Below are 14324 nucleotides of genomic sequence, written 5' to 3' on the forward strand. Positions count from 1 at the left end.
AGGGATATTATAATAAGCTCATCTCGGTTGAAAACTTGTCATGTACTTTGTAGTATAAACTCATCATAGTTGAAAATGACATACTTTGTTTCATATGAGTGGGTTTGGTTTCCACTTCTTGTTTTTATGTTCACATACCAAATAGCTTATCTGTGAAGTGATTTAAATCTCAAATTTAGAAACAATATTTTTTTCTCAGAAAGAGTTATTTCTAAATTTATACCGTCCTTTTCTTCATTGTTGTAACATTTCATGTTCACACTAACTTATTTGAAAAGAAAATATACTAAATACATATATGACGAACTTAACAACTTTAAAAGAGTATGAACAAAAACAAAACAAATGACACGATCATTAGGACTAAATTAGACATTTACATATTTCACAACAGCCACACAAGCCAAAACCAGCTTAAAAGTACATTGTGTTTACCCTATGGCTCCACAATGATTTTGCCAGTGGCATGGCCGTCCATGCTTTTTGCCCAAGCATCTTCAGCTTTGCTAAGAGGATACCGTGAATCGATCACTGTCTTCAGCTTGCCTTCCTTGATCAGATTGATAAGATAGCTCAGATTCTCACTCTTGAAAGACATCAACAATGGCACCAGCTGCTTCTTGGAGAAGGTGAGTTTCTTGAAGGCAAAAGTCGCCAACGCAGCAGGAGTTGGAGTAATGTCTATGACCTTACCATTAGGACTTAAGTTTGGTTCAAATACAGACCATGGGATCCCTGAGGCACAATGAACCACTGCATCATACTTCTTACCTGATGGGCTCTTCAAGGCGGCCCCTTCGGGGGTTTTGTAATCAATAACCTCATCTGCACCTAAGCTCTTCACAAACTCGATATTACGGGCGCCACAAGTAGCCGTCACATGTGTGTTTCCTAACTTTGCTATCTGAACAGCATAATGACCAACACCACCAGAGGCAGCAGTGATGAGAATGTTCGATTGAGGGCCACTCCCATCAAGCTTGACACCGGCAACTTGGGTGAGAGCCTGGTGAGCTGTCAAAGCTGCGACAGGTAGGGCAGCGCCATCGGCCGCAGTCACTTCGGGGGGCCTGTAAACCGTTACCGACTCCTTTCCTACAGCATACTCAGCAAGTCCACCTCCTGTCTGTAATGTAAAAAATATATACTTCTGTAAGATGAAAACTTTCAATGAAGTGGATCACCAGAATAACATAGGATCCAAAAATCGGTTCAGGTTGAATCAACTAGTGGGGTTGTTCTGGCCAACTAGTTTCACAATTCAAGAGTGATGTTCATAACAGAACAGTATGGATACGCATATGACCTAACTTGATTAAATATAATGCAAAAATATAGTTCTTTAGAAAATGAAGCCACTCAAGGATTTTTATCATCAAAAATCATCAAAGATGCCTTAAAAGGAGGGGAATTTTTATCATCAAGAATCTCCAAGGTTGCCTTAATAGTAGGATGACCAGCATAACACCATTGTTAACCTACGGATGCCTATAAAATTCGAAATTATGGAATTTTATTCTGGTTGCTGTTTTGAACTTGTTTTGAGACTTCCCAGGATCAGGTTTGAAGTACTATGTTATCATTTCTCCTTTTCATGTTGCTGTCTCTTCCGATCAACTTGTCTGTTTTTTCTCATCAATGTAATCTTTTAGATCATTATGGAATAAGCAAGCTGATAGTTTTTCTTGGAGGGTAGTTTCAGTTTCGTAGATTAGTTCACCCACTAGCCATTATGTCATTTAGAATGTGTTCTAGATTTATAATTTTTCATTTCATCAACAAACATATCTTGTCACTTTTAGAAAAAAGCCTAAATTACACATTCATTCTCAACTTGTGGCTTTGTATCTATTTGAATAGTGTCTAGTCGTCTTACACTTTCAATTTTGTGTCTATTTTTGAACTTTAATTAAGAAATAGAAAGTGTCTAATATAGATCCTTAAACATTCAATTTATGTTCAACAGGGCAATGAATTTACAATTTAGTGTTGAATAAGCCCATAAACTTTCAATTGTGTAGCTAATTTGACCTGAATTTTCAGTCAATGTCTAATAGATTTTTTACCTATCCAAACTCACAAATGTAGTAGACGCAAAATTAATTTTAGGACTCCATTACACAGAAATTTTAATTTTACATCTATTAAATCAGTTCATTTTTAGAAATGTTAAATATATCAATGACCTATCAGTCACAAAATTGAGGTTGAGGACCTATTAAACACAAAATTAAAAGTTTGAACAACTTTTGAACCTTTTTACGTTTGTATAAATCAAATAGACATAAACTTGAAAGTTCAAAAACAAGCATAGATTGTAATTTAACCTCAAAAAAATTATGCTGACGCATCTTCTTTTAATCATATTATTGCGTATAGCCCATCTTTGTTTGTACGTGGTTGGCCAATATACCAACATAGTAACTATAGGAAAAGCCAAAACTATATACAAATGAAATTCCCAATAAGGCCGAACCTAGCTCAACTAGCATAGAATATGTATTATGTCCGTGAGATGGACAAGAAATGTACTTTAGTCATCAACAAAGTCATGATTTTCTTTAATTAATTGCCAAGAACGTTTCTTGTTTATGGTCAAGCAAATTTAGTCATAGAAATTAATGAATACTTACAGCATGGCTAAGATATGTAACAACTTTGTCCCCAGCTTTTAAGCTTTTGACCCCTGCTCCAACCTCTACGACTTCTCCAGCTACATCAGTGCCTGTTTCACCATTTTAAAAGAAATGAAGTCGTCAGAGCAGATTTAAGACCGATAATTTATTTCCTGAAAAGTGATTGCAGGAATAAACAACACCGGGATAGAACAGACAGAACTTCCAGGAGGCCTTCATGCAAAATTTAAGTTGTCAGATTCATTGCCAGGGTTAAAAACAAATCAAGTTTAAAATAATCTATTGCGTTTTGCATCTATCTCGAAGTCATACGTTAGTAATAAACATAATAAAGTTTTTGAAAAACAGCAAACAGCTAAAGAAAGAAGAAAAAAAACTGACACAACAATTTTGGCCTTGTCGACAACCATTTGGTTTTTCGTCTTCGGTTTTTTGAAAATTAAGCTTATAAGCACTACTTCTACCTCTACGTTCCTTTGTTTGGTTATCCAATTCCTATCCATGTTTTCAAAATCCAAAACAAGTTTGAATTATAAAAATAAGCAGGTTTTAAAAACTTGTGTTTTGTTTATGGAATTTACTGAAAAATCAAATGTTTTTCTAAAAAATGTGAAACTCATAGTAAAGAAATTGGAAGACATCACCAACGAAAACAGGTTTCCACAACTCAAAGGTTGTCATAAACACATTTCTTGACTTTTTGTTCCAATACTTGAATCCTCTTTCAAGGAAAGGGCATTGATACACATCTAAAATCAGTCATTATATATAAGTATAAATTTCAAAAAATAAAAACTAAAAACAAAATGGGTATAAAACAGGGCCTTACTATGAGATGAGTGTTTTGTTACTGTTTTATATATTACATGTGATATCAAAACCGACGGCTGACATGTTTTTATTGCTCTAAGTCGCTTGGTTGCTGCTGTATATTCCAGGTTTAGATCAGATTCATCAGGAAGAAACTATAGGTGCGTGAATAGTTTTTTGGGGCACACTAATCAAATGTACACAGCCTTAATTCATAAGGAGGGAATTAGATAGCAACAGATTTTGGACCTATAGTCCACACCAGAAGCTTGTTAAATTAATCACCGAGGGGATCAGTACGAGTAATCCTAACCTTACAACTTATGAAAACTCATTTCCTCTATTACCACAACATGCCTAAATTTTACTTATATTCAGACCAAAAAAACTTCAGACCAAGAAATCAGGTCATATACTCATAACATGAACCATAAGTAAAATGAAGTGTACCAGGAATATGAGGAAACTTGCGAGGAAAAAAGGGGCGTATCAGTCCTTTCTGAATTTTCCAATCAATTGGATTCAAACTAACTGCTTCCACTTTAACCAAAACCTCGTCTGTCTTGGGTTTAGGAATGGGAACTTCTGCATGCTGCAGGAAGATAAAGACAGATCAAGTAAAGATCCAGTATACGGAACTATATGTTTCTTAACTAAATAAATATATATTTTTTTCAAATGGGCAGAAACAAATTCGTGAGTTCTAATCCGTCGTATTTGAGGGAGTGTATTAGGATCTAGTCAAACACTGTTCAAAGAGAAATATAGAAATGGGTTCGTGGAAAGTTTCGTCCACCAATAGAATAGAAGATAAATAAAATTCCATTTGGAATTCCACAAGATAGAGAGGGAAATCCATAATAACTTAACCAGAAAAAAGATTGAAACAGATTAAATGTCAGCAGAAGCAACAGGTACTATGAGCAGGCACAAATCTAACATAATTCAAGTACCATAAATTGTATAAAATCAAAAGAGCAGCAATAGAAGCCCAGAAGGAGGAGGAGTAACCTTGAGCCCAGCCGATCCGCCACCATAGGCTTCATACAGAACCGCTTGCATAAGCCTCGAAGCCATGGGCACCGCACTGGAAGGCGCTGGAACAATCGGTATTTAAGATGCTTTTAATTTCAGCCCTTTATTGATTAAATTGTAAATTTGAAAAGTTTATAAATTCTAGTACATTTGATATCAATGAACTTCTATGAAATGGTTTCACGGGATTTAGCCAATTGTCTTGATCGTGGGATATCATTGAGAAATAGGAATCCGTGTTATCAAAGGATTTCCTGCGATTATTTCTAGTCCATTTATACAGAATGGTAAAGGGGTCCCTTGGGGAGCCGTATGAGATGAAAATCTCACATACGGTTCTGGAACGGAGATTCTTTCAATGGAATAATGAACGACCGTCTTGTAGATTCCCAATGAAGAAGCTTCCTAACCTCAGTCGAGTTCAATGAGCCTTTCACCTCTCCTTTCAGGTTCGCAAATTCTTTGCTCCTTCTACTACGCAAATTCTTTGCGCCTTATAATATAATTGCCTTCGATAATTCTTTGATCCTTTTTGATTGAGGGCTTTGGCCCTTTTCTCAAAGAATCCCCTTGATTTGATAAAGAGCTTACGATTGATAACAAGATCTATCTCCTGAAACATAGGCTTTCCTTTCGCCTGAAATTCATGTATAGGGCTTTCGGCTATTTTTTGGTCTCATTGATAAGGACAGAATGAATGTGTTAAGCAAATTCTCAGAGATCCTTTTTTCCTTTCAAACTTCTCAACTCCTTCCTTGTTCATTCAGGCTCCAAAATAAATAAGGATAAGGACTTCGCTTTCAAATTCTTCGATCATTCTTTGATCCTTACAGATGAATATGGATTAAATTAAGGGTCCGTCCGTAGGTTATGAAATAACAATTAAGCTAGCACGGACCGGTTCGAAGAAAGTCGACTAAGAAGGAGTCAATGATGATAATAAGGGTTGAATCAGGGGTTATTCAATGATCTTTGAGCTTCCAAAACAAAGGTCCTCAATGAACCGCGGAGTGGGATTTCCCTCCCTTAGATTTCCCTACATCCCCTCCCTTAGATTTCCTATTAGGTTCACACTGTTTTGCCATATATCTTAGATTTCCCCTTTGCCTTATTAGCTTCCCTGACCCTATTCCTTTCCATATTAGGTTTTCCCTTAAAGCATCAATCTGCCCTATTTTCTATATATTATTCTCATCCCCAGGTTGGCCTACTTCCGCTACTTCCTTATATTTTTCTTTTTCTTCATAAAGGAGGTTTCTTTCTTTTTTCATCGCTATGGATTCAATCCAGCCACAGGTTCTGATATATTTGAACCTCTCTCTATAAGTTCCCAACTGGCATTTCTTTTCCGAGGTTGAAGTTGCAGGAAAAGTCGCTAGATAAGTAGATAGGTAAGCTCGTCACGCCCTGGCCCTAATCACTCTATTTCATGATCGAGACCAAGATATCTTATTACAAGGAAATCCGGAAATAGGCCACCCTTACGAGAGATAGAACGAAACTAAGCAACTTCGGAAGCAACCAAAGAACAAAAAGGAGAGAAAGAATATCCTATCCCCCGGATCGAGCGCGGACTCGAGATGCTATTCAGATCTCATTCTCTCTCCAAGGCATCCTTATTTTGTTCTTTCAGATATAATAAGATATGAACAAGACAAAGAAAAGAGCTGCTAAGAAGATCAGTTTAAGAAAGACAAGAAGAGTTTCAGAATAAGAAAGAGATAAGAAAGATCTTTTTTTCTGAAAGATAGGCTTTCTTTTACTAGAACCTACTAACAAAAAAGAAGCTTGCTTTTTGTAGGTTCTTTGCTTGAAAGACCACTTCCCCTCCGAAAACAATGAATGGGTGCCCTTTCTAATCAGTCTTGAATTGGAAGGTGAAGGCTCAAGATCCCTTTTCAAGGAAAGATCCTTGAACATCAACGGATGAAACTCCCAATGCCCGACCCATGGAGCGGTAAATCCGGGAGAGAGCCTACTACCTCTTCCCTAGTTGACTCATGAAGCAGTTTATCTTGAATTAGATGTAGATGTTGAGTAAAGCGCTATCAAATGAAAGAGAATTGGGGTAAAGACACAGAGGCTAGGCCAGTTTATAGGCGCTAAAGGCGCCATCTTCCTTATTCCAAGGCCGGGATTGAATCCAGACATAGCTCAAAGATCTGAACCTTGAAAACCGGTGAAAGCACTTTCTTAGGAGAAAGGAAAGAGTGAGGTTACGAACGAGAGGAGGTCTTCGGGTCCAAGGTCAGGCTTTCCTCGTGTCGAGTTCTTTTAGTCTTCCATTGATCCTCGTTCATATAAAAAAAAGAGAGAATCTTAGCTTTGAAAGAAGCGACTTCCTAAACTCTTTCCACTTCCATTTCCATGTCTGCCTATTCCCGCTTCCTCATTAACGGAATAATAAGGGTTTGATCCATCTTCCTTCATTACGGAGGATTCTCCCCGCAGCTCAGCTCGATCAGTTAGAAAGGAAGCCACCCAGAAGAGGCCTATTGGTTCGGATTGGGAAGATCCTCCCTCCACACCTTGTCAGTCTTACGATTTGAGGTTAGTCTTTGAATTGTAACCCCCATAAAGACATAATATCGTCAGTCTGATCATGGAACTTGAATGTTCTTGGACTTTAGGCTTTCCTTCCAAATCGACTAAAAAGAGAAAGCCTATGAACTAAAAACAAAGGTCCAGATTAGCTTAATTAGTCGAGGATGCTCCCCATAAATCAGAGGTTAGGAGCCCCTGTTCATTGACTTTATTCCGCTCCTCTGAAAGAAAGGATAGGATAAATATCCAGTAGTTGACGGTTGTCCGCTACGCGTAGCTAGGCTTCCGCTCTTGAGAAAGAAAGGAGAAAAATACGGTAGATTAAGTATCAATCCAGAGAGTACTATCACAGAAATATGCAATCAAAAGCAGGACGATGAATGAATATGAAAAGAAAGAAGAAAAAGAACTAAAGAAAACCACATCCTCAGGTCGAAAAACCTCCACGGGTACTGGGTCCCCTCCCCTCGTGCACTCGTGTGCCAATTGAAGTAATGAACTACCGCATCGCAGTGCCCCATTAAATTAAGAGTTCGCTGGAACCATCATATAGATAGGGATCCCATCCAAACTTCTTGAATTACGAAAGAGAGACCGAACCTATCGATCCAATCCCATTGCAAGAGGAGTCTGGAGATTCTATCTAATGGCTAGTTCACACCTATCCCTTGCACTGACCCTCTCTGGCTCGAGCTCTCTAACCTCGTTCTGGTCGATCTAAGCTCTCGTCCTCCGACCCTCTTGCAAAGACCGAGGTAGCGGTTCATTGAGGGAGGGGGAGAATGAAGCCGTCAAAAACCTATGGAATCTTCCCAGACAGTAGAGTAAGCATAGGATCCGATACTTGGAAGGAATTCCTCTTCCTATACCGAGTCAACTCAGCACTCCACTCCGATATAGGTCCTTGCTTCCGATTCCTCTACACCGCTCCTTTGGTCTCAGATTTCATCCTCTTGACTTGAGGCCTAGTCTCCCTCTGCCTTGGGTGCTCGAACCTTGCTATTCCGATGCACAGCCATAGTGATAGCGGGGGAGAAGGATCAGGATGGGGACTAGTGATCAGAGCTGTAATTGTACGTACTTGTAAAGAACTCAAACGAGAAAATGGTATGATAATACGATATGATGACAATGCTGCGGTTGTTATTGATCAAGAAGGAAATCCAAAAGGAACTCGAATTTTTGGTGCGATTGCCCGAGAATTGAGACAGTTAAATTTCACTAAAATAATTTCATTAGCACCTGAAGTATTATAAAATGAGACAGACCGTGAGATAGTTATACTATTTGAATGAAATTAATTAGTAGATTGTGTATCACGTATATACCTTTTCAAATTCATAACTATTTAATAAAAAAGAATGTTGATTAGATCAAAAATTTAAGTAACCAATAATTTTCGTTTATCATGGGTAAGGACACTATTGCTAACATAATAACCTCTATTCGCAATGCTGACATGAATAGAAAAGGAATGGTTCGAATACCATCTACTAACATCACCGAAAACATTGTTAAAATACTTTTACGATAAGGTTTTATTGAAAACGTAAGGAAACATCGGGAAAGCAACAAGAAAATGAAAAGGTGTGGAAGGGGGAATGGGGCATGGCCCAGATTCGAATGATAGATAATATAGAAGAAAGTCTGGGTTTATCCCATTCATCTAAGGGGAGAAAGTCATGGGCTCTTAAATACTCTGACTCCTGTGGTCCAGAAAGGGGAATTCTTCATCCATCCTAGGCTACCTCTCTTTGTGGCAGTTCTTCGCCTTGCAAGATAAGTTCTTCGATTCATGAGAGATGAAAGGCCAATTTGTCTTGGTACATTCGATTGGACACATCCATGAAATTTTTTTCTTTTTCCCGGTCAGATTCAAGAAATGGAAAGGGGCGTGCGGATCGAAGGACCAAGCTTTCAGTATTCTTTCTGAAAAGGTAGGAATACAGCTAACCCGGTACATCAGAATCTGTCCGGCTATGATAGAAGAGAAATCTTCTAAAGCTAGACCGCTACGTGGGCTCTTTTCGAATAGAGTATATAATCAAGAAAAATGAGTAGATTAACTCAATGATCCGGATCGGTACGTACCCAAGCAGATTCATAAAGCAGAAGGCGGCATAGCTCGGATCGGAATCAGTCTATCTGGCAAGGTCAGATCCGGTAGTTCTCCCCTAATTGAGACTGGGCAGCATACCTCACTAGGTAAAGCTTCTACCCTATATTCTGAGTGAACCTCTTACCGGTCCGTGGTAGTTTCATTCAGGAATAATGAGATATGATAGGGGCCGGTCCGAAGTAGCTTACTTAATGGAGGATTTGCTAGTGGAATTATGACTGAAACTTCTTAGAAATTGTACCCACTGCACGGGTTCAAAATCCATGGAGATTTGACCTCGTAAACCAATTAGATTTGCCCTTGATTCTAAGCATCCTTGGGGTTTCAATCCTTGCGTATAGGTTTCCTTAAAAACTCTCCAACTTGGAAGAGTGAAAAGAAAGACCGTTTTGGCTTCAACCCTTGCATGAAAGAAGAAAGCCTAGGACAGGTAAAAGAAATTCACACTTCTAGTTTGACTTTCTGGTCCGTAGGACCAAGCTTTTTTGACCTTTTGACCTCTGCCTCAAGGACCTCGGACTATTTTGACTATTCGCTTTTTTTTTTTTTCGGAGAACCCAATGATGACAAAATAGAAAAGAGATATGCCCTTATTTTAAAAAAAAATGGGAGGTCCTTACGTTTTGGTCTTGGTAATGTAAACAGAGTACCAAACAAGATTAAGGTATTTTGGTAAAGTTTATAAATTCAGCTACTAATAAAAAAGATGGAGAGAGAACAATGAAAAATTACCAAAAGTATCACAACTTTGGTTTTACGTTTCAAAAGTAGCACATTAATGTATGATATTAGTAAACCCTAGACCTTGTGCTCATTTCGGTCGAGACAAAACATGTTTACTCCTAAAATTGAAGAGATTTGACTGATTTTTACGCGTCCAAATTTCAAGAAGTCATCCTCAAGCCTACATATATGAAGGTAATTTATTTTGAATCCTTTCATAGTTTAGTGTTGGATTATAAGTTTTGTTATAATGTTTTTTGTGAATTCTGAGGCGAATGGGAAAAATATGTAGTTGGTTTTCTGTTGTAGTTGGATATAGAACTAGATTTTAAGTAAATATAGGTGGTTTCATTTGATGGATCTCGATAATTTCATAAATCTGAGCTCATGTAGATGAAAAATCTCAATCGAGATTGATGAAATTGCCCTGAGATTTGTTGAATAAGTCTAGACATTTGTTGTGTTTCATATGTATTTTGTAGGGTAATCTCAAATACGATTTCTCTTGAGATTGGGCCAAGATACATTACAGAATGCATATAAAACCCTTATCTCGTGGCATCCCAATGTTCTTGGACGAGTACCATGATGAATTCATGTTGTTCTTGGTCATTGACCTGAGATGGCACCGAGCTTTAGGATAGATTACTAGTTTTATTTTGTTATGTGTGTTTTCTGTTTTACATATGCCTCTTGTCACCAAAACCCGTAGTGCAGACTTCTTCCTTTCAAACTTGACTTGTTGTTCATGATAACTTGTAGAAATACAAGTTATTGTAGTCTTTTAGGTAAAAAAATTGGAGCCAAAATGTGGGATAAAATACCAAAACGTGTAAGTCATTACGCCTGATTAACTATGCACTTAAGTGTTTTTCCACGCAGATTGACAAAATAAGAAGAAGCAAATTGCAAGAAGAATCTATTGCAATAACTTAGCGATAAGAAGTCGTCTTGCGAGTCATAAGGCGAGATACCATCACATCATTACGCGAGATGATTTGCTAAAAGACAAGAGTGGTAGTTGAACCTGATATGACAAAAGATAGCTACTTTCTGCTCTTTGCAGAGGATAAGGGTGATGTGTAGTAGAGCATTAAATTCTTGCCACCCAAAATATGCCTATAAAAGCCTCTAACACCACCAAGAAGAGAGACAGAGAAGGTCGTCCCATAAGGAGGCCAGTGAAGAAACGAGTTTTAAAGTCCTTCACCATTTGTAGTAGTATTTCTTCCTCCACCTCTTCTCTAATCAACGTCAAAGTGAGATCTTTTAGAGAGATTAGAGATAGAAGTTCCCCCACCATTTTCCTTCACTTGTAAAAGAGTCGAGAAATGCAAATCAATGCATTCTGCGGCTTAGCACATCTCTTTTCTTTCCAATTTTTTGTACTTTATGATGTATTGTATGAATGTTATTCATTTCATGGTCGAAAGGCTTACATTATCAATACAATGCATTTTTATCCACTACCAATCTTCCATTTCTTTACTATTCATCTTGTTGATGTGTTTTAAGTAGTTCAAGTATATATTTTGTACTTGATAAGGATTCTTTAGCTATAAGTCTCATCGTGTGTATCTGAGCTTAACTCAGTCACTTGGCTAACGTTCGTTGCCAACTATCTGAGAGAGTAAGTAGCAAGGACATAGCTATACATGCATAGAAGGGAGTTTGGAAACAAACTCCATTTTAATGTTTTTCCTACAATCATTTATGTCCCAAAAGGAGAACAAGTGTAGTGTTTAGATGTCGAGAGATTGCTCACCTTAAATAGAGAGTGTAAGACCCGTACCTAAGTTAGAAGGTTAAAATTTTGGTTAAGTGTAAAAATAGGCATTTTGAACGAAAGGTTGTGAAGAGAAGTTAAGGCGTGGCGATGAAGCAAGACTACGCATTAAGATTTGGCAATTAAGTTAGTTCGCAAGAAAGGTAAAGTGAAAAAACTTAAAGATTAAGTGTTATTATGCGATTAAGGTGTCCCGCGAGATGAAAGACTAGGCGAGAAAAGTAAGCAAACTTCCCAAAAATTTCCCAAGTTAATTCATGGGCCACTATAGGAGTTTAAGCTAAGCATGCTTAAATTAAACCTTAAGACTACTCGTGCACCAATAAGAATAGAAGTTGGTGAGCTAACAAGAGTTTAAATGTGACTAAACTTGTTTAAAGAATAGTATAAATAAAGGTCTTCAGCCATATTATTGAGAAAGGTTATTTTGAAATTTTGAAGAGAAAATTTAATTGTTGAAGTTGTTGGGATTTATGTCCTAAAACTCGTAATTTGTAGTTTAAAATTGAAGGGATGAAAACCCTTTACAGCAGAAGAATTACAGAAACTCAATTTTAATTAAAACCTTAAAATTACCAATACATTGGCAAAAATTACAGAAACAATTTTGATAGTTAAACATGCTTTGAAGAAAAATACAGAGAAGAAAACGTACGCTTGTTGACGACCTAAATCTACCAATCACCAATTTGGGCACCACCACTTGGAAACCTTCCTATTCTCTGATCGATATGGTTTGTGGGAACCAGAATTGGAGTAAGGAAATTTTTCTCTACGGAGAGAATTTTTGTAGAGAGAATGGAGCTTCTTCTTGTTCGCAAAACTCACCCCTTTGATTGTTACGCAAAGTATTCCCACTTCTTCAGACGGAAGAAGTGGGAAGTTGGAGATAATAAATGGGAACGTGGAAAAACCACCCACGTTCCCTATTAACTTAATAATAATTATTAAATTAATATATATTAAACTAATTAATTAATTTAATAATTAATTCAATCATATTTAATTAATATTTTCATTTAAATCATATTTAAATAAATATCTCTCGCATAACCTATAGTTTTAATTTAATTAATTTAATTAAATCAAATTAAACTAAACTATTAATTAATTCTCCAATTAATTAATTTCTAAATTAAATATCTTATATTTAATTTAATCCATAATTTGAATCATATTCAAATATAAATTTCTCTCATAACCTATAGTTTTAATATGTATCGATACACATTAAATTTTAACTTATAGTTTTAATATGAATCTAATTCACATTAAACTAATATTTGAACTTATTCAAATATTTTATTCTCTCGTAATTTAATTTTGAATCATATCCAAAATTAAATTTATATAATAAAGTCTAATTAAAATATAAACTTTATATTATAATGTATCAATATACATTATATTAATTCCCAAAGTAAATTTGAACATTTCAAATTACAACCAATATAAATAAATCTCATTACTCTTTATGAGCGAGGAAGAGGACCTAATGAACCTATAGATCAGAAGCTACAACGATAGAAGATTAATTAGCTAAACTCATTAACTACATTAATCAATATTTTTTAACTATGTGTACGCTCCACTAAAGACTCACAGCTGAACTCTTCTCACTGTAGATATATTTATGTGTCCACGGATATAGACCAATACCAGTAAGTTAGTCCTTCACAAGTGTTCGTAACACCAGCTGGGTCAAATTACCATTTTACCCCTGGGTTACCTCTAGTCCTTAAATATCAGTGCTCCTCTAATGAACAACCTGTTTATGGTCCAACCACTAAACAGAAACCTCTCTCGTGCCATACAGAGGGCAGGGTCCTTTGTTCAAGTCCCGAGATACCATTTAAAGGAACACTTATCTAATTACCCTAAAGGTGGGAAGGAGTGAATTCCATCTTGTGTGATTATGTTCCCAGCTCCCCACTCGGTCTTGTCCCCAAAATGATAAGCATATTGAGTCGGCAATTTGGCCACTCTCACCCGTACAAATCAAAGGACAATCCCTCGTAAACAGGAGTTCATAATACACTCAGGATTAAGACTAAGTCACCTAGGTCATCCTAATGAAATAGAAATCCAATTAGTTAACGGAGTTACATCTAGTGATTACTATTTCGTGGTCCAGTCTTATGCAAACTCATTGCATAGGATACCCTCACTCGCATGTCGCATACATGAACACATTGGATCAATGTGTTTGTATCAAATACAAAGTGAGTCGTATCCATAGTATTAACAGGATAAGGTACCCAACCTTAACCCACTATAGACCCTTTAAGCTGATCTTGAACATTGATCCCCGTATGTCTCTACATACTGTTCAAGAATCATCAAACAGCTTAGGATGTTAGTTTATTAGATTTAGGTTATTAAGACAAAACTAATAATATAATCAATAACACTTATTGAAATTATAATAATGAAACACTTTATTAATGGCAGTCAATTGATTATATTTATTATCTACGAGTTTTAGGACATAAAACCCAACAAACTCCCACTTGAACTAAAACTCTAGTCCTTATGGGATGTACATAATAAAGTAATCCTTAAATATTGAAAATGGAAAAATGTACAAGTATATTACATAAAACGTATATATACAAATACAATAAATTAGGGCATCATCATACCCATTACGCATCTCCCACTTGCCCTAGGT

At 36.6% G+C, this 14324-nt stretch overlaps 1 protein-coding gene across 1 annotated transcript; it reads right to left on the reverse strand.

The window, feature by feature from the left end:
- Positions 1-205: 205 nt before the first annotated feature.
- Positions 206-4725, reverse strand: LOC103497589 (chloroplast envelope quinone oxidoreductase homolog). The gene is made up of 4 exons (XM_008459826.3): positions 4458-4725; positions 3897-4038; positions 2634-2725; positions 206-1126 (listed from the first exon to the last, which is right to left on the reverse strand). Exons 1-4 carry the CDS (start codon positions 4521-4523, stop codon positions 437-439), a joined length of 990 nt encoding a protein of 329 aa, XP_008458048.1. The 5' UTR covers positions 4524-4725; the 3' UTR covers positions 206-436.
- Positions 4726-14324: the final 9599 nt, after the last annotated feature.

Source organism: Cucumis melo, chromosome 1 (genome assembly GCF_025177605.1).
Source record: "Cucumis melo cultivar AY chromosome 1, USDA_Cmelo_AY_1.0, whole genome shotgun sequence".
NCBI classification, from domain to species: domain Eukaryota; kingdom Viridiplantae; phylum Streptophyta; class Magnoliopsida; order Cucurbitales; family Cucurbitaceae; genus Cucumis; species Cucumis melo.

Coding starts and splice junctions, on each gene's coding strand:
- LOC103497589 (XM_008459826.3), bottom strand. CDS start 4,523: ATGGCTTCGAGGCTTATGCAAGCGGTTCTGTATGAAGCCTATGGTGGC. Junction 4,039..4,457: donor GCGGATCGGCTGGGCTCAAG/GTTACTCCTCCT, acceptor ATCTTCCTGCAG/CATGCAGAAGTTCCCATTCC. Junction 1,127..2,633: donor TTACATATCTTAGCCATGCT/GTAAGTATTCAT, acceptor TTTACATTACAG/ACAGGAGGTGGACTTGCTGA.